Below are 26,451 nucleotides of genomic sequence, written 5' to 3' on the forward strand. Positions count from 1 at the left end.
GACATGTCCCTCTCCCGGAGCTGCAGCTTCAGTGCTGTCCTCTGAAATAAATTCTTCTGGGGGAGGGGCAGGTGTCCATGTAGTTGGGATTGGGGTCGGCCCCTCCACCATCTTGTTCTGATCTCAGGCTTGTACCTCATTTTATTTATCCATTCACCTGTGATGGACACTTGGTTTGTTGGTTGAATAATGCTGCAGTGAACCTTCGTGTCCTGGTTTTACTGTCTCTTGGGTATGTATTTAGGCATAGTATTGCTAGTTGTAAAGCAATTCTGTTTACCTTTTTGGGGAACCGCCATACTGTTTTCCACATACAATATACCATTTCACAATCACTCCAGCAACAGAAGAAGATTCTAGTTTGTTTACACTCTCAGCAATACTTACTATTTTCCTTTCTGATCAAAGCAATAGCACCTGACAATCACAACAGTAACTAGGGCTATGGGGCATCTTGTCATGTGTGTATCGACTGTGTGTTAACTGTAGTAGGTAGGACTATGGGACATCTTGTCATGTGTGTATCGGCTGTGTGTTAACTAGTAACTAGGGCTATGGGACATCTTGTCATGTGTGTATCGGCTGTGTGTTAACTGTAGTAACTAGGGCTATGGGACATCTTGTCATGTGTGTATCGGCTGTGTGTTAACTGTAGTAACTAGGGCTATGGGGCATCTTGTCATGTGTGTATTGGCTGTGTGTTAACTGTTCGGTGAACTGTCTATCTGAGTCTTCGGCCCGGGCTTTTCTTGCGCTCAGTGGCGTTTTGTTCCCGAGTTGTAGGAGTTCTTTATGTAGTCTGGATAATAAACCCTTATCAGATATGTGGGTCCCAAACATTTATTGTAGTCCTGTAGGTTGTCTTTTCACTTTATTGATAAGGTACGGGAAAGCTTTATCTTTTAATAAAGTCTACTTTATCTATGGAGTTCTGGTGGCATAGTGATTGCATTTTGGGCTTCGATCCCCAAGGTCAGCAGTTCGCAACCACCAACCACTCCGTGGGAGAAAGACAGGGCTTTCTCTTCCCATAAAGAATTATAGTCTCAGAAACACACAGGTGCAGTTCTACCCTGTCATAAAAGGCAGCGGATTTGATTGGATTTTTGTCCTTTATGTTGCCTTTGTTGCTTGTGCTTTTGGCATATCTGAAAATCTATTATTGAAAACTGGGCCCCAAAGCATCACTCCAGTAGTTTGTCCTAAGAGTTGTATAGTTCTAATTCTTAAATAAACTCTATTTTTAACTGATTTCTTTACTCCTTTATACATGTTCCTGCTAAAAGAAAAGGTTATTTGAGTTTGTTAATGAATTTTTTTTACACAGACTCAAAATAGGTTTGTTAGTGTGATCTTGAGAGTAGTGTAATAGTATATATTTTCTATATACTTTGTTAATATATAGGTCTAAAGATGACATTTCTTTAGATTACATATCAGAAAAAGGGAATCGAAACACTAGGCTTTTTGTTTTATGTTTTTAACAACCTAATGTGTTTGTCTCAGAACTATAATTATTGATTGCTTCATTTTCTAACTTAGAGCATGTGGGGAAAAGTGATGTAGAATTGTCCCATTTAATTTGTGTAGCGTTCGAGTTCTCTCTGAAAGGGGGTTATCATATAGCATGTTGATACGAACCCATTAAAAATGATTTCTTACCAGATCACAAGATTTTTGTTGCGAGGGGTGTGGCTCTGCCATGAAGAATGCCCTGCTGCCTTTAACGTCTGGAAGCGAGTCAAGCCAGGCTGACCAGGAAGCCAAGGAACTGGCCAGACGAATCAGTTTCAAGGTACCGTGAGGGTATACACAAGCCCTGGGTTACTTTCGTCTACTGCAGTATTCTGAGCAGAAAGGAAAACGATGTAGTTCTTTTGGAATAAGGCTTTTAAAGATATTTTTAAATATTAACAAAGTACGAATACAAGTCACAAAGGTATTACAGCACAGTCATGAGAAACTTGGACTCCAGAACAGAACACGGTGTCCATTTCTCATGTTTTATTGTAGTACTCAGAAGAGGAAGTGCCTTTTTTCCCCTACTGCCATTGAATAAGTTTTGATTCATAGATGTTGATCACTTTCTTCCTTTTGAAAATTCTTACCGCATTTTAATTGCTTAATGTGACTATTTTATATATCACCTTTTTTAGACTTAGAAAATGTACTACATCTACCATCTATGGGGCGCTGGTGGCGCAGTGGTTAAGCGCTGTGCTGTTGACATATTCGGACCACCCCCAGCTGCTCCACAGGAGAAAGCTGGGGCAGCCTGCCTCTGTCAAGATTGCAGCTAGGGAAGCACCCGGGGCAGTTCTGTTCTGTCCTGTAAGGTTGCCAGCTGGAATTGACTTGATGGCAACAGGTTTGGTTTGATGAGGATTGGATACCGTCTGTTAATACCTGCTGTGAAATCATGTCATTTGACTCCTGTGATAGTAGCTGTGTCCCATAATCAAACACATTGATCTTTTCTCAGCAGACCTCGGAATATTTACATTCAGATAAGATAAAAACTACTAGTAGCCTCAAATCCGTTTATATCAGGCTTTCCTGAAAAATTACAAAATAGTTTTTAGTTGTGTTTTGGGGATGTTGGAATGGTGACTGTGAGCTACCAAGGAATAGCTCTTTGGAAACAGCTGTCATCACTTCCTCCCCCGTGGATACCCATCCTAGTGTGTGAGGTTCGAGGGCTCAGTGCTTAACTGACTGGTAATAGCTATTGAAACAGCAATTAAATCAGGCTGAGGGGAGAAATGTAATAGTCTGTGGGCTGTTTTGTTCTCGTCCTCCTGTAACCCTTCTCTTGGGCATGTCTTTTTTCATAGGCAGAAGTCAATCCATCTGGAAAGACTATCGCTGAGTCAGACTTAAACCACTCCTTTTCCCTAAATGATGTACAAGATGATATACCTACAACATTCCAGGGTGCTGCGGCCAGTGCGTCGGTATGTCTTGTGTGTGTGTGTGTCTGTGTCTTTTTGTTATTTGGCATAGGAAAAGATCTCTAGATCAAATATTTGAAGATTTTAGTTTTCTTAACTGATAAATACTGTCTCTCAAAGCAGCGGTTCTCAACCTGTGAAGCTTCACAGGGGTAGCTGGATTCATAACAGTAGCAAATGACAGTGATGAAGTAGCAGTGAAAATAATTTCATGGTTGGGGGGGTCACCACAACATGAGGAACTGTATTAAAGGGTCACGGCATTAAGAAGGTTGAGAACCACTGCAAGAATGGTATTTTCTTGAGCAAGTTATTTATTCTTTGACCTTTGATTTATTGTTTTTTTGTTTTCCTCCTAAATGGAGCTGGAATGAATAATTTTTAAGCCAATAAAACGTTTTTTTTTTATGCCAATAAATATGCCAATAAAACGTTTTTTTTTAATTTAAGCCTTAATAGGTTTGGAAACCCACAGGGGCAGTTCGACCCTGTCCTGCGGGTTATTGAGTCAGTGAGGAGGACCTCAGGCCTGGTCTGGTCTTTCATTGTTTAGCTTTCTCCTACCTAGGAGACGATTGCCGTCATTCCAAAAGTGAGAGATGCCTTTGCTTTAAACACCTTAAAGAGGTCTTGACAGCAGATTTGCCCCCTGCAATCTGTCATTTGATTCTTGATTACGCTTTTATGGATGCCGATTGTGGATCCATTGAGTATTAAATATCGTCTGAAATCAGTGTTGTAAGGGATTGCTTTTCTAAAGATATTAATCATGCTAACACAGTTTGGAAGAGCTGTCCTTCTAAGGGAAGTCATGCCTGACTGTGTTTGAAACCTGAATCTAGGTCCCTCATAACAATAATAATAACAGCTAACATTTCATCCGTAGTGTCAGATATACTGCTGTTGAAATGTTAGTTATTGTTATTAGTATTAGTAGCCATAGTTAGTGCTCTGAGATTCTGTGTATTTTGTTTATATTCTGTGTGTTCTTAAACAAGCATATATACAAATTTTCTTTGACAATCACAAACCCGTAATTAAAATTGTCTCGTATGGGGTGCAGAGCCCCTCCCCAGCAGCCCTTCAGCAGCCTCCCCAGCCCGGAGCCACGAGCACCTCCATGAGCCCTCGACAGCGTCGGGCCCAGCAGCAGAGTCAGAGAAGGTCTTCAGCATCCCCAGATGTCCTCCAGGCCCAGCAGCCACGAGACAACCACACTGACCATGGAGGCTCAGCTGTACTGATTGTCATCTTGACTTTGGCGCTCGCAGCTCTCATATTCCGACGAATCTATCTGGCCAATGAGTATATATTTGACTTTGAGTTATAACATTGCTTTGTGTTTCAAGAGCTGTGAGGAGTGCTTCATTAAACATTCTGCATTGGGTACACATTGTTTACAAAAAGATTATTTTGTATCTACCTTCCTTTCATTCCTGTTTTGATCCGTATTAGAAATGAGTGGGATCACATGATGTCCAGCAGTGTGTCCTGCTTAGTTTAAGGGACCTAAAGTCAAATGTCCCTGTCTCACTGTTTGACCTGCTTTCCAGGGAAATAGCCCCTGGTTGTTTCTTAGGCCTCAGCTTTTATTTATGAAGATTTATTATGCTTTTCTGTATAGCCCTTGAAAATCTTTGTTTTAAATTCCAATGAGTATTACTAGCTACTCAATACCATTTGTTGAGTACATTGTTTCTACTTTTGTAGAATTATATAGGGATAGAATATTTGAAAAGGGAAAGTAAAACTCCTCAAATACCTTCAAATGTACTCAAAACTCCCCAAATCAGACATTCTGGGATGGCCCATTCTATGACTTTGTCTCTTAAGCCCTCCTAAGCGAAAAGGAACTTCATTGCAGTTGAATATTTTGAGGAAAGGAGACTACACTGGGTTACTGGACGTTACTAGACAAGAGACGAATATTTGGTAGCCACTTTGATACACTGTCATCCCCTGCCTCTCACACGCACACCAACTGTTAAAAGAAAAATAACCCTCCATAGAGCTCTTTTGAGGAAGAAAAACTTCAACGTAGGAAAACTCTTGGATTGTCTTCCAGAAATTCCATGATTTTAAAATTTGAATGTTTTCTCTATTTTGAATTGTATATCTTTTGAGATGTATTATATGCCTAGTTGTGTGATCACTATAAATGAATTATTCCAGAAATGTGCATAAAGTTGAGATGCTTCACGTACCATTTTAATGTAAAAGCTCAGGGCTCAAGTCACAGTGATGGTGTTAGAAAAACCTTAGAATTGTCCATCTAATCAAAATGCAGGAAACAATTTTTTCACAGCAGACTACTAGCTAGTTCTGGCTCTGCTGGGGAATTTCTCATCACGGGTCCTGGTTAGGACAGAGCCCTGGAAAGCCCGGCGCTAGCAGGCGCACTCGCTCGGGCAGGGGGGCGCGTTGAGGGTATTCATGAAGATCTGTTTTTAGACACGTGCAGGCAGTTTCTAGCTTCCCAAGAGCTTGTGCTCTCAAAGTGCATTTGCAAGTCAGTTTCCTTTCATCATTCAGAGAATGTTATAAATGGCTTTATAGGCTCCAGCCCAGTCCACAGAAGTTAGCCCATATTATACCTTGAATAATTTGGAGGAGTGTATTCATAAAGTCCTTGTGTAGTTTTAATGATTGAAATCATGGGCAAGATAGAAACAATTTGTAAAATGATCTTAAGATCAAATCTAAATCTTACTCCCAGTACGGGACTCTGGTTCTTTTGGCCACCAGGCGCAATTTCTGTTGTCATCTGCGAGCCAGCCTCCCTTTAACCCCGTCTCTCATAACATAGTATGTACTATTATGTAATCCATAGTTGTCAAACTTGAATAAATTAGCATTTTAAAGGTGTTTACAGATTGTTTCTGTTATTTTTACAGCTAGCGTTGGTAACGTCTGTAAAGCGCAGGACTTTATGAAGACCTTGTGTCAGAAAAGTGACAGGCTCCCGTGTCCTGACTTGACTGCCGGGAGAAAATGCATTTTGAAGTCTTGGTTCAGGACAGAGGATATTAGAAATAGTAGCTTCATGATCTCCTGTCAGAAAGTCACACAACTGGGAGACCGCAGTGTCACAGCTAAGAAGAAGGAAAGCCCTGTACCCCAATCTCAGCTGAGATAACTGTGCTGGGAACAGTTTTGGCTTTTCAGAGTGACGCGTTAGCCTCCATCGATGTCACCTGGAATTCCATTTGCCATCGGGTGTACACACCTGTGCTGCAAAGATCGTTAAGCCAAGAAGATTTTGCGGATCTTTCTCTAAATGCTTTGCCTCTCTACCCGCACCCTCCAGGCAGCCGCCTGTTTGTGTGGGGTTTTGTAGCACCTGGTGCACATCCCTGAGTAAGACATACTATGTTCCTTCCCTTCTGCCCACAACCCCTAAAATCCTCAGGCTGTTTGTTCATCTGACCCACATCGTGACATGAATAAGCAAATGGAATCACTGGGGCCTTTCTTACGGGAACCCCACACAAATTGAGTCCCCACAAAACAAATATTTTAATGCCTCATTTTAAATCCTTAGCTTAAAGCCAAAACTGGATGTATGATCCCCAAGTCCACTTATGTAACTTGTGACTTTTACTTTTTTTTAACCTACATAGCACACCAAGTACATATCACAACAGTTAAAATAGCATGCTTGGAATATATTGATATAAAATGCCTTTCTTTCACTTGTAACTGTTTAAACCAATGAGCCTTTCAAATGTTATGTAACACGGGCTTTTATGTAGCACTTTACATGTCCATGCTGCTTGTTTCAGTCTACTGAAATAAATGGATTCCATCAGTAATCTCAGTTTAAAAAAAGGTTTATAAAGTACTCTTGCTTTTGACTATGGAAATACAAAATCTCCTATTTCAAGGGAATAATAAATGTTTTCATTATGAATGGCTATGAATAAACTCTTGGGTGTCTTGGGACGCCTCCCGATTTTACAAAGCAGGTCCACTCAACAATTGGGTTTCACACATGAGGATTTATTTGCATGAAGTCCTGAAAAATATACACTATTTTACTACTTGCAAGTAAGTACATATAAAGAGACAGCCTCTAGTGAACCTGACTCTTAACAAGGAGCATAACGTGTGCTTGAGCATGTGTGCGACGTTGTACGTTCCTCAGAAACCTGTTTGCAACACCTCTCCACAGCTGTCTTCAGAACCAGTTTGAGCTGCCCAGTAGAACCAAAGTAGGATTTTTATTCCTACCTTGTCTTTGACCAAGAATACCAAGGGTAGTCTACTCGGTTGCATTTCACCCCTGTCTCCTGTACCTTCTCTCTCCCTGAGCAGCTCGTCATGCCCTTTCCATGCTGGATATGATCCCAATTAGCCATTATCTTACAAAATTAATGCCGCAACCCAGCAGGCCTCCAGTCTTGCCCATTCCTCACATGGCAGCCAGATCACTCCCTAACCTCACTCCATCCAATAAACCGGGCTCCTCTTGACCAGAGGGCCCTTCCACTAGCTTCCTGGCCTGATCTGACTCGAGTGATTGATGCTTGGTATTCCCAGAGCTCTGAGCATGAGCTGCTGGAAGAAGCCGTGCTTGGAGGGTTTCTGAGGCTGTAAGTAGTTACACGGGAGCAGATAGCCTTATCTTAGCAATGCCAAGTGGCTGGTGGATTTGAACTGGGGAACCACAGCAGTTCCACTGTCTATAATCACATGCAAAAGTTCAAACAGATCAAAGATCTAAGTAGAATTGCTTAAAATATGAGACTTAGAAGAGGAAGCGTTATGTAGAAGACAAATATTTGTGACTTGGCGTTAGCCAGTCGTTTCCCAGCTTTGATACCAAAAGCACAAGTAACCAAAGGGGAGAACGTATTGTGTTTCATCAAATTCAACCTGAGCTTCAACAGTCAAGAAAGTGAAAAGACAGCACAGAATGGGAGAAAATGCAAATAGTTTATGAGAAAGAACAAATCTAGAATGTTTAAAAAGCTCTCACAACTCAATAAAGGTAGCTTATTTGAAAAATGGCACAATAGTTGAATAGATGTTTCTGCAAAGATGTACAAATGGTCAACAGGCACATGGAAAGATGCTCATCATGCAAATGCAAACCACAATGGGCATGTGTCAACCAGGGTGCAGTAAAGCACTGATGACACACACAACCTTCCTCTGGTTCCTTGAAGCTTCTTCACCCCCCACTATCATGATCTCAGTCTTGCCTTTAACTAGCCTCCTGCCTTTTACTGCTGGCTAGGCCGTAGCATGTACACAGGTACTGATAATTGCTCACGATACATGGAATCCAGGTCAGACAAACCCCTCAGGAACAGAAATGGGAGTAGCAATACCAGGAGGGTAAGGGGGATGTGGGGAGTGGCAGGGGGAAGAAACCACGGGGGAAGGGAGACAGGAGTGGGTGTAAGATATATGAAAATAATTTATATTTATCAAGGGGTCACGAGACTGGGAGGGAGCGTAAAAAGCAGCTGACACCAAAGGCTCAAATAGAATGTAAATGTTTATAAAATAATGATGGGAACATATAGACAAATATGCTTGATATAATTGATGTATGGATTGTTAAAGGAGCTGTAAGAGCCCCCCCACCACCAAAAAAATGATCTAAAAAAAAAAAAACAAGTGTGATACTCTTATCACACCTAGTAGGCTGATTACAATGAAAAAAGATGTTACAGAGCATGTGGAGGAATTGGAAACGTGCATTACAGGTGGGCAAATAAACTGGTGTGGATGCTGTGGGAATATCTGGTGCTTCCTCAGAAAGTGAAACATGGAATTAACATATGGCCTAGCAATTCCACTCCTAGGTACATTCCCCCACATTTGAAAACAGGTACATTCTCTGTTTCTATAAGTTTTAATTGTGAACTGGGTAGGGCTTTACATTTCAGATCAATTTTTTTCCTTGTCAAAAGTTAAAAAAGATTTTTATTGGCATAATCTACACATCATATAATTCAGTAGCTCAATCATCATTAAGACTTAGGCATATCACCACAATTTCCAGATCATAAATTTTGTGTTCAAGAATTAAAAGTACTTATCAACTCCCCCAATAACTTGCCTGCCCCATCCTCACCCACTCTGTTTTCTCTTCTCCCTCTTGTGGATTGCTCTTTCCCCTCCCCCCAAGCTAACACCCGGCGACACTAGCTTACTGGGTCAGCTTCCCCCCCTTGCCACCTTGGTACCCACCCACACCTGTTTTCTTTGTCTTGTAAACAGTGGTCTCCTACAATATTGGACCTATGGTGATCAACTAATTTCACTCAGGATAACGTCCAGGTCCACCCATGCCGGAGGAGTTGTACAGGTTCATCATTACTCTTTAGCAAAGTGTCTTCGTCCCTTCTACTGATGGGCATTAGGTTGTTTCCACCTTGCAGTTTATGATGAATATGGGTTTGCATCTGTCTGTGGAATAGGCATTCTTAACAGATACTGGTTTGTGATCTCTATAATGACACTGATAGAGAGCTTTGAAGGGGAGAAAAATGGTTAGCGGTAAAGGAGCCCGTGTGGCGTAGTGGATTACGCCTTGAGCTGCTGCCCTCAAGATGACCAGTTTGAAGTCACCAGCCACTGCATGAAAAGGTTTAGAGTCTCAGAAACCCACAGGACGCTCTGTGGTGTCCTGTAGGGTCGCTGTGAGTTGGAATCAACTCAGAGTAGTGAGTTGTTGTCTTGTTTTTAAGGCCATTTTATTGGCTCTTACAGCTCTGATAACAATGCATACATCAATTGTATCAAGCATATTTGTACATATGTTGCCATTATTATTTTAATCATTCAAAATTTTGATATATGGTCATTTTCTTTTTTAATCATTTTTAAAAGAGTTATAAGAGGCGCACACAACACTCATCACAATCCATACACACATCAATTGTGTAAAGCACATTTGTACATTCATTGCCCTCGTCATTCTCAAAACATTTGCTCTCCACTTAAGCCCCCTCCATCAGGTCCTCATTTTTCCCCTCCCTACCCGCTCCCCCGTCCCCCCTCCCTCATGAGCCCTTGATAATTTATAAATTATTATTTTGTCATATCTTGCCCTGTCCGACATCTCCCTTCACCCACTTTTTTGTTGTCCGTCCCCCAGGGAGGAGGTTATATGAAGATCCTTGTAATAGGTTCCCCCTTTCCACCCCACCCTCCTGGTATCACCATTGTCACCACTGGTCCTGAGGGATCATCCGCCCTGGATTCCCCGTGTTTCCAGTTCCCGTCTGTGCCAGGAGTTTCTTTAGGAATCAAATTGTGTCAGTGTATGTTGCTTAAAGCTATCCAAAGTATATCCTTGAAGTCTCTCTTTAAAAAAATAGTTTTATTGGCACATCATTCACAAATTCAATAGCTTCATCAAGACTTGTACAATCATGACCACAATCAATTTTAGAACGTTCCCTTCATTATCTTACTCATCGTGATTCACAATGTATTTCCCCTCAACCTCCCCTGCGCTGCCCCCAATGATTGATCCAGTTTCAATCTCTTAGGTTTACTTATCTTGGATTTCACATATAGAGAAAAAATTTTAAAACAAAACCGAGAAGAATAACAAAGTAAAACAGATGAAAACCCTCAATTAAAGGAAAGCAGAAAATATTAGAAACTAGAACAAATTAAAAATGTGTCAAGTGGAGATCAAAGGTGTTAACTATTAAGCTAACTGTATCTGTAATGACATCCACTTTCCAAAGCAGTCTACCCAACAGCAAGGCTGTTCACATCCCTGGTCTACGGTCAGAGCCTTAATCCACCTGTAGTTCCCCTTCACTTGAAAAGCCACAAAAAACTGAACCGACGTGAAACTAGGTCAAATGTGAAATGAAATGATACCATACTACATTTTAATCTAACTTCATCTACCAGAAAGGCCTTTACGATGCTCTCTGTCTGATAACAGGCTGTTCCCATCCCTGGTCTACGGTCAGAGCCTTAATCCATGTGCGGACTCTGCAAATGGATTTTGGGCTTCCACTGCCACCTGTAAACCGGTGCTCACAATTTAAACTCAGGTACTACTCCCTCTTGCGGATTTGGGCTTAATTTGAGTCTCTTTTTGTCTGAATGACACAACCCTGATGCTGTCTCCCTTCTGACCACTCCTCCCGCTGCTCCCACCACTAGCTCCCCATTACCTGACACTGAACTTCGGGAGAGAAGTTTACTACCTCTCACTTCCTAGGACTTAGTAGACAGGCAATAAGTAGTTTTCAAATACACTTTATTCTGTTCAGTAAAATAAGCACAACTACATGCTCTTTACAATTCTAATGTGCACAATTGCATAACCCAGGGTAGAAATCTAGCTTTATTTAGGGCAGTGGTCCTCAAACGACGGCCCGTGGGCCACATGCGCCCCACTGAGGACATTTATCCAGCCCGTCCGGTGTTTTCACCCTGTTTGTTTTTTTAATTCAAAATAAAATATGTGCAGTGTGCATAGAAATTTGTTCATAGTTTTGTTTTAAAACTATAGTCTGACCCTCTAATGGTCTGAGGGACAGTGAACTGGCCCCCTGTTTAAAAAGTTTGAGGACCCCTGATTTAGGAGGTTAGACCATATACATTTGAGAGCTAAAGACTAAAGTTTGTCTAATACTCATGATAGGAAGAAGAATTTGGTTTATGCTTTCCTTCCAATAAAGCATTAGCCTTATGCTTTCGTAAAATGCTCTCCTCTCTCTCTCACATGCACATACTGGTGCACACATGCACAACAGGTACTTGAGGAAAAGCAAGTATCCCTGACCACAGGCAAGGTGTGTTTCAGATCAAGAAATGAGCCACCCTGTGGATAGAGCTCCTGGGTTCAACGTTTTCTGGACACAGTCATGTATCCACAACCAAGCCCCCGAGTCCCCCTGCAAATCCACCTGAATCCACGCTGACTCCCTGGGGACATTACAGGCTGGTTTTGTGCCACCAGAGAGAAGGATTAATAACGTCAGTAAAAAGAGGCTGACGTGTTGAAGAGACTGAAAAAAAAATTTTTTTTATATAACAGTGTTGGGTTTTTTTTTTGTAAATTCATGTTTATTAGCTAGCTTGTGTTTAAACAAAAATTTTCCAGACACAGAAACACCAAAAAGAGTTGTGCTTTGCTGGTGGCAGTTGGTATATATTGCTTCAATATATAGGATACTTTCACTACTTTTTAAAAGAATCATTTTATTGGGGGCTCTTACAGTTCTTTTTTTTATATAACAGTTTTATTCAAAGCTGTTCTAGGTCTCAGCGGAAGTAGCGTTTACAGGACACATTTCTTGATGAGTAGCCAATCCCTGAGCAGCAGGGAGGGGAAAGCCTTGTTGTGGCAGTGGTGTGTGTGTGTGTGTGTGTGTGTGTGTAGAAAGCATCAGTGTCAGAGATTAATTCAGGACCATCAGGCTTGCTAGCCACACCCTCCCGATCTCTCTGAGAGGTGGCGTCACCGGGCAGCAGGCAGAAATCCGTGGTTAAGCCAGGCGGGATTTGCCCCACCACGGGTTACCACTGGAAATCAGCGTGTTGCCTCACAGGCGGCCCGAAATGCCTTCTTGTAGAAGATTCATATTGTTCCTGTTTTGCTTGGTGGTTCTTGTGGAAAGCAGGAAGCCCAGGACGAGGAGATGGACAGGGCAGCCGGAAGCGGCCAGGCCAAGGTAAAGTCATCAGTTGGAGGGGAGGGAAGGCACTCCGGACAGCCCCGTGCGACAGCTCCCAGAGGGGTTAGCCCCTTCCTCCCCTACCTTTCTCTACCCTCCTCCCCCCGGCAATCCGACCTCCCTCTGGAAAAAGAGCGGGGCTCTGCCACCCTGAGAACAGCTGCTCCCAGGGTCAGGGCAGCAGAGGGCCATGCCAGACTGGGTCGAGCCTTTCACTCTGGTGCCCAAGTCCAGCCAAAGCATTTCCCTTTAAAATGCCAGCAAGGAAACTGGCTCCAGCGAGACCTCGGAGGGGCTTTCCTGGTCGCAAGGCTTGGCTTCTCCAGATGCTGTCCCATAGGGACCATCTCGTCCGCTGCTATCGAGCGGACCCCCGTGCCCCGAGTGTGTCACGGTAGAATCGGACTCTGTAGTGCCGTCAACGGCCGGGACTTTCCAGAAGCCGATTGATGGCCAGGCCTGTCTTGCAAGTTGCCCATGGATGTGTTTGAACTGCCAAACTCTGGACTAGTAATCGAGAGCTCAACTGATTGTGCAACCCAGAGACTCCATAGGGACCAGAGAGGGAGAGGGCCAGATTACAGCCTGTAATGAGTAATTCAATGCAAATGGGTTGTAAGGAACTCTGTTTGGGGTTTGAGCTTGAACTATTCAGAAAAGTTGTACCAATGTGCTTGACACAATGATGGGTGTATGGAATGTGATAAGAGTTGTACGAACTCCCAGTAAAATGATTAAAAAATAAAAAAAGATCAAGGCTAGAAAGATTTACAGGTTGGTTCTGCTCCACCTGTAGGGGTGTTTTAAATTAGAATGGACTCCGTGGTACCCAACAGCAGCATTTGTAATGCAGATATCTGTATCCAATACAATAGGAAGGCACTCAAAGAAGGAAAAGAAAAATTGTAACAAGTTGTCTTGCTTAAATATTCGATTGGGAACAATCTTGTAATTGTACTGGGTTTCATTTTATTATCTCGAATCCTACCAAAGGCATAGTTTACTAGATTATTTGGAAAACGTGTGTAGACAACAGGGAATGTCATTTCATGACGTAATGGAAACATTTCCAAGAAATATTGGTTTAGGCCCAGAAATCGCATGCTGAGTTGTGATGTTACAAGTCTAGGTTTCTTCATGTTTATTCTAAACCGAGGCACAATGATGACACTCCTGGCCTGAGGGAGAGCGGCTGTTGTTGCTGTGGTGTCATCCAGTCGGCTCTGACGCACAGCCTCCCCCTACACAACAGAATGCAGCACTGTCCAGGCCTGCACCCTCAGATCCTCACAGCTGTCCCCAAGCCTGAACCCACTGCTGCAGCCACAGGGCCCATCCATCTCCTCCAGGGCCTTCCTTGTTTGGGTTGCACCTCTGGTTTGCCAAGTAGATATCAGAACTGTCCGTACACTGGCACAGAGCAGGCATGTGAGATGTCGGCGCATGGGTGAGATGCCACGCATCTCATGTCCATGCTGCGAAGCACTGTGGGAACGAGTGGCTTTGAATTTAAACTGATACTTTCTCCAGGCACATTTTCTAGGACAGTAGTCTCCAAACATTTTCAGACGTCCTCAAACTATGGCCCGCGGGCCACATGCAGCCCGCCCCACACGCAGCCCACCAAGGACACTTACCCGGCCCGCAGGGTGTTTTTGCCCCGTTTGTTTTTTTTACTTCAAAATAGGATATGTGCAGTGTGCATAGGAATTTGTTCATAGTTCATAGCTCCAACGGGGCTGAGGGATAGTGAACTGGCCCCCGTTTAAACAGTTTGAGGACCCCTGTATAAATCAAACCCCACTATCAGTGAAAGACTTTGGAAAGGATGCCTTCCATATAAGGTATCTGCATTGACATATGTGAATGCATATGTTGCCGTTGGATTCGATCCAGTAGGTTCCAGCCCATCACAACCCTCTGCACAGCAGAACGAGGCAGAGCCCAGTCCGGTTGCCGCCATCTCCTTGAGAGGCGTCCTCTTTTCTGCCCAAACTCTGCTTTCCTAAGCACAGGGCCTTGGTCTCTCTCAACCACTCAACCACACATCCACAGGGGCAGCGAACAGGTCTCGCCACCTCCCTTTCGGAGGAGCGGTCTTGAGCTTCTCTCAGACGGATTTATTTGTCCTTTGGCAGTCCGTGCTGTTTTCAGTATTCTTCACCAGCTCGGTCATTCAAATGGACCTCTTCTGTTTTGCTCTTTTCCTACTCATGAGACGATGGAAAATAGCATGATTTGGGTGACGACGGGAAATGGCGTCTGGCGAGCCTTAGTCCTCAAAGTGCGTCTCTGCTCGTTCACGCTTTAAAGGTCTTGTGCAGCAGGTTTGCCCAGGGCAATGCATCATTTATTTCATGACTGCATGCATAGATCACGATAGCTATGTATATGAAATACACATAGCTATCAGATAAAAAGGAAGTCTCATTAGAAGTCAGCGCGGCTACTTCCCTCACCCCAGGGGCCATCTGGCGCACGCAGGAGCTTGCCTGTCTGTGGGGCTGCAACTCTGGGAGATGCCACGAGTCTACAGTACCCGCTGATGCCCAGTCTGAGAGCAAACACTCAGAGCCCCCAGAAGGACGGGGACAAGCCCTGTGCTGCTGGCTTTTGCCGCGGGCGTTGCAGGTTGCTGCCCCGGGAGGGACCTCAGTGGTCCCCAGGTCCAGCAACTCCCCTGAGTTCTAATTCTGCTGAGTGAAAAGGGGGCCCCAGGTTCAAAAACGAAAACTGGTTTCGACCAGTTTAAGCATATTTCTTTACAAATGACTTTGTAGATCCTAAAAAGGGAGATGTTTTCTTCTAAAGAAACAAAACAGGCACGTTTTGGCGGCTGGTGGGGCAGCTCTGCTGTGGGCCTCCTATTGCACGGGGCAGGCATGAAAACGTGGTACAAATGGGCCCACTTCACAGATGTGGAGATGGAGGCCTGGAGGCAGGAGTGGTTCACAGAACTGGACCACTGGTTACTCTGGCTGAGGGAAGAGTGTTGTCTGAAACGGTTCCTCTGAGCACTGGCTGCTCAGCCCAGGGAGCTCGGCCACCTCCCCAGCAGTCAGGGCTCTGCCACGTCTCCATCCCTGCTCCTCAGGAGACCCACATTCTCACTCTCAGATGCTGCCATGAGCTTGGGACAGGTTGAAGTGGGCTCGTCGGGTGAGGAGACTTTCTTGAGGTTCATCCCATGAGGCATTCAAGTGGATGAAAAGGTAAACAGTGCAGAATAGGAAAATAAGGCCCTTACTGAGATGAGGCTGAGAGAAGTTTAGGAAAAAGGGAACATCAGGAAGAGGGTAGTAGGCCTTTCTACACCACCTTCTTGCAACCTCCCAGCCATCTATTCTATCCGGACTCACAATGACCCTGTACGACAGTCTGCCCCCACAGGACCTGCATTTGGTCAGACAGTCATAGAACCAGGTCTCCCTGCGAAAAATGTCAGCCAAGCAACTGACAGTTCAGTTTTTCAAAATAATTTTTATTGCTATCCCGAAAGCATTAAATGACACTAATAAATAACAGGAATCAAATAGCCTGACCCTTTTGAGTATAGTCTAAGAGAAAACGCTCTCTATATAGGGTATTTGTGTGTTCACACAAAAACACACGATCCACATAATTGCACACACGGTTAATGCACTCAGCTGCATACTCACAGCTACTTGCAAGCATATTTCTATATGCCTTCACACTCACACATATAGTCACAGGTAGGTACACTCATGCACGGGCCATGCACACACTCATACTCAACACACCATCACACAAACACTGGCATTCTCACACAGACTGTTAGGACCTCTTCTAATCTTCGGAGGTGTCCTGGTGGCACAGTGGGTTAAGCGTCAGCTAGCTGAAAGGTAGATAGTTCAAACCCACCAGCCTCCCTCTGAAAGGAAAGCTGAGGCAGTCTACTTCTGTAAAGATCTGTAGCCTTGACAGTCCTCCCAGCCGCTCTACGCAGTGCAGGCGGTCTCTGTGAGTCAGAATTGACTGGACAGCTAGTGTGTTTTGGATCTGCAAGTCTTCCTTGTATTGCCCTGGCTCAATAGTGTCTTCTTCAAAACAGCTTTCAGTTTTTGTTCCGTTGTGTTCCTGTTTATACAGTTGTTGCTATGGGGTGCCTCTTTTCTCTTTGTTATTGTTTTTTTTTTTCCTGCCTCCAGGTTTTTATTCCCCTTCTTCCCGGCCCTACTGTCTGGCAGGGTCCTGACCATGTGATCATTTTCCTGCTCAGAGGCCCGTCCAACCTTTGTGGTCTGAAGGGCATACCAAACTCGGGGCAGAGGATTCTGGGCCTTGCCCTTGGCATCACTGCCCCAGTCTCGGAGCCTGAGGCCCTGATTCATTGTTCCCCTCCCCTCGCCATGTGCCCTTTCCTGGCACTCTTGCCCGAGATTGGCCTTCTCTTGGATTGCATTAAGGCTCACATTTGGTAGGGCCCATGACACCCAGTGACCTTCACCCCTCCCCAGAGAAGCCCAGGGAAGGAAAGGGGACCCTAAGTCAGGGGAACTGGATTTGGGCCCCAGTTCTGCCACTTTCAAGGCCAAGTGGCCATACTTTCGGGTGTTTCTGAACCTCAGCTTCTCCCACTGAAAAGCAGGGTGGTGACCCCATCCGCACTGGGTTGATAGGCAGTGGGGGTGAGTTGTGTCCAAGAACATGGTTAGTGTGATCCCAATTGCTTCCAAATTAACCACAGCACTGTGGTATGAACCCCGCACCTCAAAAGCTTCACCGCCATGGAGTCAATGCTGGCTCCTCGTGGCCTCGTGGGGCAGAGTAGCACTGCCCTTGTGGTTTCCAATTGCTGTCCCCAGGGTAGCGGCTCAGCGAGTAACCCACTGGCCACCAGGGCTCCTCTGCTCGAAAGCTCAGTGAACAGCTCTCTCTGCTTCGCCCCACCCCCCATCCCCCCAATGCCCTGAGCTTTGGTGTTGTGAAGGTTGTCAGTCCTGACTCGGGGCTGGGTCTCAGGGTCCTCCCTGTGGTGGGCAGCGTCTGAGAACGGAGGCTGCTGTGGCAGGGCCTGCCTGTCCACCCAGCTCGTACAGACAGCCCAGGGCTGGGGATGTCAGTTGTCTGGGTTATCCAATGACTGATTTCTTTAAAAAAACCAAACCAAAAATCCTGGGTCTCATTAAGGGCATCAGGATTTAAATCCCTGCTCTCTGCCGAGGTACTGGCATTGTGGGACTTCCACTCCTCTAATCTCCCCCTGCAAATGGCTGTGGAAACGGTGCTGACCCAGAGGGATTTGCTCTCTGCAGGCTGAGGGCAGTGAGCTGCTGGGTTTACAATGCCATGTCTATGAGCTGCTTAGCCCTTGGGCTGAGCTTTTTATCAGTGTTGTCCTCGGGGCATCTTTACTGGGGCATCTGGACACGGCCCCTCACATCCTCGCTGGCCCAAGAACGAGGTCTGGTCCCAAGTGATTTCTGGAGGCAGGGCGGGGGAGTGAGCGTGAGTCTAGGGCGTCTGTGGGGGCACCCCAGGCAGGCCCTCCCAGGCCTCTGTGGTCCCGGGATCCGCCCCGCACAGCACGAGTATTCCAGGGCACACTCAGCATCTGGCAGCAGGCACACGTTCCCAGCCTGCGGAAATGGCAACAGAAGGCCACCGAGACCAGGACGTTGAGGGCCTTGGCAATTGCTTGACCGATCACTCTGTGAGCCCTGGCTTCAAAGCCCAAGGAAGTGAAGGTGGGTGGGGCCCAAGAGGCAGACTAGTAGCCAGGTCAGGGGACTGGAGGGCAGAGGCCCTTAGAAGCTGGATGTATGAAATAGACCGGGTGACGTGGCTGCCAAGTGGGAAGCTGTCAGGAGATGAGATCTTTTTTCTGTATCGAGAGACAGAGAGCAACACACACAGCACTTCATAAACATCTGCAGACACACTGCCATGATGTTGGTTACGTTTTCCCAATGGTACAAGCACTCTCCTTCTTTGTTTCCAACTGAGCCCGCCACTATTAACACACCCCCGCTGGAGCTTATGCCAAGAAACCCCGCCCTACCTTCCTCCCCACTTGCCGCCCCCCACCCCCCCAACTACTCACAGAAAGAGATGTTAAATTTCAGGTCAAAGCTAGAGAGGGCTGGTCACAGGCAGGCAACGGTTACAAGGCTTTGCTAGTAAGTAGATTCGGGTTAGAGTCAAACCAATAATTTTGGATTATCAGCTGAGTGCTCAATTGCTGGTGCCCCAGAGCTCTTTCTGGTCCTGGGCAGCCGGGCTGAAGTGGAGCAGCAAGTGCAGGAGGTCAGGAACTCAAGGAGTTGAGAGGGGGTGAGACCTCAGAGTTTATCTCTGGGCAAACAGGTTCAAGGTGAAGGAAGGAGGTGGGCAGGATTTGATGGAGCCAAATCAAACCACTGGCATCCAGCAGATGCCAACCCATAGGGATGCGATGCAGGGCTTCTGAGGCTTTGCAAATCTTTTGGGGAGCCGACAGCCCCCAGCTTGTGCTGGCTGAGCAGCTAGTGCTTTTGAGCCGATGGCCTTCCTTCCCCAACAAGGGAAAGGGCACGCGAGGCAGGAGCTTGCATTTCCAGCAAGATGATAAAATGAAGCAAATGAGGTCTGGGCTGGATAGTGCGGTAACTGACGGCAGGAGGCCAACGGCGGCCTTTCCGAGGCAAAAACAGGTGCAGTGGGACGAAGGGGAGAAGTCCTCACTAGGGCAGGGGTAAGACGTGGCGCATCGAACAATCCCTGTAAGGACACTCATGGCTCCTGAACTTTGTGCAGCATTTTACACACACTGTCCCTGAAACATATCTTTAAAGGCCCTGCTCTGTCCTGCTCTTCCTCCCACCTGCCCAGTCTCCCCTGTGGAACCGGTGTCTGAGGACATCTGCACTGGTGTCTCCTCTCTCAGAAAATGCTTCCTCCAGATCTTTTCTGGGCTTATCCCCTGCTCCCGTCCCTGTAAGTCTTGGGAACCTTCTGATTGGCCCATCGAAACAGTCTTCTGCCACAACCCATCTCTCTCTCTCTTACCTCTTATCTTGCTTTGTTATTTTTTTTGTATGACCCTTGAACTGCCTGAAGTTATAGTGTGTTAGTCTGGGTACATTAGAGAAACAAATCCACAGAAAATCATATGTATATAAGAGAGAGTTTTATATAAAGGGTAAGTGTACATTCAGAAAGCATCCCAACCCAGTGCTGTCCACGCCCATAAGTCTAACATTAGCCCATATGTCCGGCATCGATTTACAAAGTCCTCCTCCTTCTCACAAAACACACACAATGACGCTGACTGCAGGAGGAAAGCCGAATCAGTGGGTGTGTAAGCATCTCAGCGCTGGCAGGGGTCTCCATGTGGCTGCTCCAGCACCCAGCGCTGCATTGGGGTAAGTCCATGTGGCTTCTCCTCAGGGATGTCTTGCAGGAAGTGAGCCTTGCCAGCTGAAGCAGGGAACTGGCTAAGGCAGCTGCACCCTGGTCCAACCATCCCAGAACAAGAGACCTGAGAACTTGAAAGGCAAGGGTCACCGAGCCATTTATCTCTCCGCCCTTCAATTAACCCCACATGTGTTTATTGGTCAGGTTGGCACAATAAAGCTTAACTATCTCGAACTAGCTCCCTGGCCGGGTTATAAGCCCTGTCTAGGCAGTGACTTCATCTACTTTTTTTACTCTCATATCTCCATGACTTGATAAAGCAGATGTTCTGAAGAAATACGCTGAGCAAACACATTTGACCTAGGAACTGGAGGAGAGCAGAGTGGGGGTGGCACCCTACATGGTTGCTGATGTCCCTAAGGTTGATGGGGAAAAGTCGGGGGGGGGTGTGTGTGACAGAAACAGGTAGTACCAGAGCCCTCACTGGCACTGTGGGGATGACAGGGAGGGCTGACCTGTGAGAAGCTGGCCATGTGCTAGAACAGTGGTTCTCAACCTGTGGGTCCCTCCCCTTGGGGGTCGAATGACCCTTTCACAGGGGTCACCTAAGATCATTGGAAAACACCTGTCTCCAGGCGGGTCTGCCCACATGCAGATACGCCCACATATGAGTACCCGACGTGAAGACTGTTGCCCATGCTACACCAGGATTCAAGCCAAAATTTTGTTTATTTGTCATTAGCAATTAATATTTCACAATCTGGAATTATATATTGTTTTTGTGATTAACCACTATGCTTTAATGATGTTCAATTTGTAACAATGAAAACATATCCTGCAGATCAGATATTTACATTATAGTTCATAACAGTAGCAAACTTACAGTTATGAAGTAGCAACAAAAAAATTTTATGGTTGGGGGGGTCACCACATCATAAGGAATTGTATTAAAGGGTTGCGGCATTAGGAAGGTTGAGAACCCCTGTGCTAGACTGTGGAAAGTCGTGGCTCAGAAGAGATTCTGCTCTTTGGTGGCGAAGGAGGACAGGCCAATCTTCAGACCAGCATCAACAATACAACCTTCTGCCACCATGGATGCATTGTCTGTGCACATGGTCCGAGAGGGTGGCCACCAGTGCCACAGTGGCTATGGAACGCATAAGAGTAGCTGTAGAAACCAAGGAGCTGACCTTTCATTTCATTTCATTGTAATTCATTGAAGCACGTGCTACTGGTCACCTTATGGGTTGGTGTGTACTTCAGCGCTCCCATGAAATCACGCATCTGGACAGAGCTGGCCAAGACCAGAAGTTGAGAAGGACCCCAAGACCCCCCAGCGCACAGGCTCTCCCTGTCCCCTGGCAGCGTCTGCACAGGGACAATGTCCGCTTCTCTCAAACATGAATGAGGTGTGACCAGAGCCCTGGGAGTAAGAGAAGGGTCTAAACGTGAACAACTATACCCCCAAATAAGGATCGCTTCGGTTATTTTTAAAACCTCCAATAGCCTGTTGATAACAGAAACAGCAATAACATAGACTGCTTCTAGTGCTACTTTTCTAATGGCATGAATCAGATCTTATACCCTATCAGACTTGATGTCCAGATGACCTGTCAGAAAGTCTTTTCTGATTGGCCAGTTTCCTAGACTTCCTTTGACACCCGGGAGGGATGGAAGCGGTTATAATTCTCTGCTTTAGAATATACCAGAAATCATCAGTCAACCAAGGGAAAGCCAGTGTCTTTGGGTGGTGCACATGGCTGACCCACTTGGCTGCTAAGTGAAAGGCTGATTTGAACACCCAGAGGTGCCTGAGAAGGCCTGGCAACCCACTCCCCGAAACCAGCCCTTGAAGACCCTGTGACACACATGGGGTCAACATGAGTCAGGTCCACTCAGCAACAGCTGGTTTAGTGGTAGGGAACGTGGGGCAGAGGGCAGCCGGGATGGGGGTGCAGAGCACTAAACACCTGGATCCTTCCAGGAAGTAGCACCTGGCTCAGCTCTGCGTTGTCGGAGCAGAGTGGCTGGGGTACTCGGAAGACGCAGCTGAAGTTTAGCATAGAGCTGCTGGTGAGGTGTGCTCCAGGGGGACTGTGGGCAGCGTTTAAGTCAATGAAAACCCTCTGTTTGTAACCAGGGAAGTAGAACTTCACCATAGGCTTCCCAAGGCTGTCATCCTTATGTGCTTTGCACATGTTATCAGGAGAGCCCAGTCCCTTGGAAGGGACTTCGTGGTGGATAAAGTTGAGGGTCCGCAAAAGGAAGAAGACCCCTGATGCGATGGATTAACACAGCAGTTGCAACAAGGGGCACACCCATAAGGACAATTATGAAGAGGACATAGGGCCAGGTGGTGTTTCGGTCCGGAACGGCAACTAACAACAACAACAACAACAACAATCTTGATGGAAACGGAGAGCTGTATCTTTGTCCTACAGTGTGGGAGGTGGGTTGGAACTGCCCACCTTTAGGTTAGCAGCCACGGGCTTAACCACTGTACCACCAGGGCTCCTTTAGAAGGAACAAGTCATGTGCAGTGTCCCTCCTGTCCTTTCATTTTTCTTTCCCTCTTCCCCAAGCCTTCCTGCCCCTGACGCGGGGATAAGGGCGAGAATCTTCACAAGCCCTCCCAACGCCACTGCCTCCAATCTTGGGTTTATGTGTGGGCGGGCTTTAGAGGGAAGCTCCTGGGACAAATGATTAATACATTCAGCTGCTAAAAAAAAAAAAAAGAGAAAAAGGTTGATGATCTGAGTCCACCTAGACTTGCCTTCAAAGAAGGGTCTCTCTGTCCCTTCCTGAAAACCCAGCCAGCCCAACCCCTCTGGAGGTCAATTCTCCTCTGACACTCTGAGATGGAACTGACGCCACCACCTTGGGTCTGGCTGTTGGTTTCAGGAGACACCGAGTCAAGAGTCGCTCTCGTGAGAGCTCACATTTCAGTCGGCCCACTATGTGCCAGGCACACTGTTCTGCGGGGTTTAAGTATCGCACAGGCCTCCTGGACATGCTGTGAGGGTCGAAGGAGGTGATGGCTGCAAAGTGCTTGGCACAGAGCCCACCCTGGGCAGGAGCTCAAAGAATGCTGGCTAACTTCGTGGCAGCTGCTGTGCCACCTTCTTGTGACAAAGGCTCTTTGTTACGGCTCTGCCGGCAGCAATCCCTGAAAGGCCTTGAGACAGCATCTGGTGCAAGCTTGCCTTCACCTGTTGTGTCACTGCAGCACCTTCTCATACCTGCCCTGCAACAGAAGGGAGCACGGCTGGGTCCTCACCATTTTCAGGACTGCTGTTAGAGCCCATCGTTCAGCCGCTGTGTCCATCCACTTCTTTGAGGGCCATCCTTTTTTTGAATGCTCCATATGCCAGGCCTAGAGTACAGTGGACATAAAATTTAAACTCAGACCCAACCCTTTTAGAAGGGTGAATTACATACATATGAGGGGGCACCCCCCAAAAAACAAAATGGATTTTTTTTCAAAGCTATGCGTTTAAAATTATTTTACAAAACAACCTTATCATCTTCAAAGTACTCTCCACGGCACTTAATACATTTGTCAAATCTGCGACTCCATTCTGGGAAACGTTTTTCAAACTCATCTCTTTGGATGGTTGACAGCACCTCCTTCCTTTTTTCCTTCACCTCTTCTAAGTCATCAAATCGCTGTCCTTTCATGTCCCTCTTCATCCACACAAACAAGAAGTTGCACAGAGCAAGGTCAGGTGAGTCAGGTGCATGGGGCAAGAGAGGCATGCTGGGTTTTGCCCCAAACTGGTGCACTGAGATGGCCGCATGAGCCAGTGCATTGTCGTGGTGGCAAAACCAGTCCCCTGGTCTGCCACAAATCAGGCCCTTTTTGGGGTCACACACTGTTACGCAATCTTTTCAGAACCTCTAAATAGAAAGCTTGATTAACTGTCTGCCCTGGTGGAACAAACTCCAAATGCACTATGAGTCAACATTTTCGTCCATTCAGGAAGTTTGCTGACATCCAGAACAAGGTTTGTCATCAATCGACATTTCGCCTTTTTGAAATGAGAAAACCAGCCACACACTTGAGTCTTTCCCACAGCTCTGTCCTTGGAAGCTGTGTTCAACATCACAACAGTTCCTGTGGCATTTTTCCTGAGCAGGAAACAAAATTTCACAGACACACTCTGTTCTCTTGAATTGGCCATCACAAAAAATGAGGTTTTTATGAAAACTGTTTTTACAAAAAAATTCACTGTGATCAGAGGGAACCTTCCCAAGTGACACCACTGGGTGCACTAACTCAGAGTGAGTTGCTTGATGTTCGCCTAGTGGGAAAAATACATACAACAAAAGCTCTGCTCTGCCCCGTGCGAATCCGTTTTTTTGGGGGGGGTATCCCCTCGTATATGAAACAACTCAAATGCCAGACACAATTACACAAACCTTCTAAAAGAGCCAGGCGAAGTTATGGGTTAACTTGGCTGCAGGAGCCCACCCTCTCTCCCTCCTTGCCATCTTTCTTTTCCTGTGTCCTCCTAACCCTAACGTGGGAACTGGCTGTAGGAGATTTCGGACTGAACAGCTTTCTGCGTTACAGGATTGATTATATGCAGTTGTGGTGAAGAGAAAAGCGCATTCCTCCTCGGTCACCTGATGCCCAGGAGAGGGGCTGGGCCTGATCTGTGGTCCAGAGCTCCACCCTTGGAGAGTGGTTGGAGGAAGTCTGCTCCCGCTGGGGCCTGGGTGCGCCCTGGAGGGGAGAGGTCCTGGTCCTCTTGTGGATTGTGGTTCACTACCACGGCAGCTTCTGCCGACAGCTGACACCTGGCTGGTGTGTCAGGAGCATCAGGACTGGCTGGAAAAAATAAGACAACCCTCCCGAAGAGCATTCGAACACTTTAAACATAGTGGCGTCAGCATTTTATTTATCACGCAATCCATTTCATAGGAACCCATGAGGAATTTTTGCAAAGGAAATACAATCATCCACTAGGTGACTCAACCGTCTTCGCTCAACCATAATTCTCGGGGAGACATTTAAGAATGTGTCCAATCATCGGACACATTCCAAACAAACAAACAAAACCATATTGTTGAGTATGAGGGGGGTCAGAGCAGAGACCCAAAACCCATCCGTAGACAATGGGACATGCCCTCACAGAAGGGTCACAAGGAAGAGATGAAATGAGTCAACCAGGGCTGAGTAAAACACCGATGAAACACACACTATCCCTCTGGTTCCTTGAGGCTTCCTCACCCCCCACTATCATGACCCCAGTGCTGCCTCCCACTTCAGACTAGACTGGAGCATGTGCACAGGGACAGATAAGAGATAAGCAATCATGACACACGGAATCCAGGAACAGGAATGGGAGTAGCAATACCAGGATGGTAGGGGGAAGGTAGGGAGAGGAGGGGAGAAAAGGGGAACTAATTGCAATGATTGACACATAACACACACACACACACACACACACACACCACCACCACCACCACCACCACCACCAGGGGGATGAACAACAGAAACATGGGTGGAGGGAGATAGCGGTCGGTGTAAGATATGATAACAATAATAATTTATAGCTTATCAAGGGGTTATGAGGGTAGGGTGGGGGAGGGAGGGGAAAAAGAGGAGCTGATACCAAGGGCTCAATAGAAAGTAAATGTTTAGAAAATTATGATGGCAACTTATGTACAAACATGTTTGATACAATGGATGTACGTACGAAGTTTTACAAGAGCTGTAATAGCCCCCAATAAAATGATCTTTTAATAATGATAATAAAAAGAATGTGTCCAAGGCAGAGGGCAATGGAAGGGCCTGGTCCTCAGGTGTGTCTGTGAGGGACTTGGGAAGGGGTGTCTTTCCGCCCTCACGCTCCCTGTGGCCAGAAAGGAGATGACAGGATGGAGAAAGGGGCCTAACAGGTGTAAGGTCCCCAAACCAACTCCCGCAGCACCTTTGTGGCCGACACGACGGAAAACCTTTCCTGCTTATCTTTGCAGTCACACGTACAGGAAGAATCCCGATGCAACCCAAACGCGCAAGGGCAAAGCGCAGCCCCTGCTCCGCGTGGAGGAGCATGACTTCACCATGCGGCCCGCTTTTGGAGGTAGGACGGCGGCCGGTCCTGGGGTTCAGGGCTCCGATGCCTGGGAGGCTGCTTGGCGCACAGGCTGGCTGCTGACTCGCGTTCAAGCCCATTTCTGGAGTCACCCATGTTCCCAAGAGGAAGGAGTTGGCCGGAAGCGAGTGGGGAGCGTTGTTGACTAAAGGCAAGCTGACTGGTGACTAAGCTGTTTATGTTCCGAGTGGAGACGGTCCTGCTGATACCAAGTCACTTTTCTTGGGGGGTAGGAAATAAACGAGCAGCAGGCGAGGGGAATCTAGAATTTTGCGACCCGATGCTGACATGACCCACTGACAGGCCTCCTCACAGCCCTGTTCCCCAAGGACTGTGGGTGCTCATGGGGTCCGTGGGTTGACACGGGGGAGTGCCACAGCA

The 26,451-nt window shown here is 46.4% G+C and overlaps 2 protein-coding genes across 3 annotated transcripts in view; both read left to right on the plus strand.

The window, feature by feature from the left end:
* The window catches only part of UBE2J1 (ubiquitin conjugating enzyme E2 J1), a 20,693-nt gene extending 13,803 nt beyond the window's left edge, over positions 1–6,890 (plus strand). Inside the window, exons 5-8 of one of the 2 annotated variants that reach the window (XM_045294502.1) lie at positions 1,666–1,795; positions 2,835–2,954; positions 4,015–4,256; positions 5,846–6,890. In XM_045294502.1, the coding sequence (XP_045150437.1) occupies positions 1,666–1,795; positions 2,835–2,954; positions 4,015–4,256; positions 5,846–5,849 (496 nt within the window). In that variant the 3' untranslated portion in view covers positions 5,850–6,890. Of the gene's footprint in view, positions 1–1,665; positions 1,796–2,834; positions 2,955–4,014 lie in introns of both variants that reach the window. The other variant, XM_045294501.1, reaches the window with a different exon arrangement.
* A 5,552-nt stretch (positions 6,891–12,442) lies between these two features.
* Positions 12,443–26,451, plus strand: part of GABRR2 (gamma-aminobutyric acid type A receptor subunit rho2) — a 46,018-nt gene continuing 32,009 nt past the window's right edge. The window contains exons 1-2 of the mRNA XM_030886757.2: positions 12,443–12,610; positions 25,952–26,058. Coding sequence (XP_030742617.2) covers positions 12,498–12,610; positions 25,952–26,058 — 220 coding nt within the window. The 5' untranslated portion in view covers positions 12,443–12,497. The remainder of the gene's footprint in view (positions 12,611–25,951; positions 26,059–26,451) is intronic.

The sequence above is a fragment of the Echinops telfairi genome, unplaced genomic scaffold (assembly GCF_000313985.2).
Source record: "Echinops telfairi isolate 266 unplaced genomic scaffold, ASM31398v2 ScPeMD7_3533;HRSCAF=4204_0, whole genome shotgun sequence".
Taxonomy (NCBI): domain Eukaryota; kingdom Metazoa; phylum Chordata; class Mammalia; order Afrosoricida; family Tenrecidae; genus Echinops; species Echinops telfairi.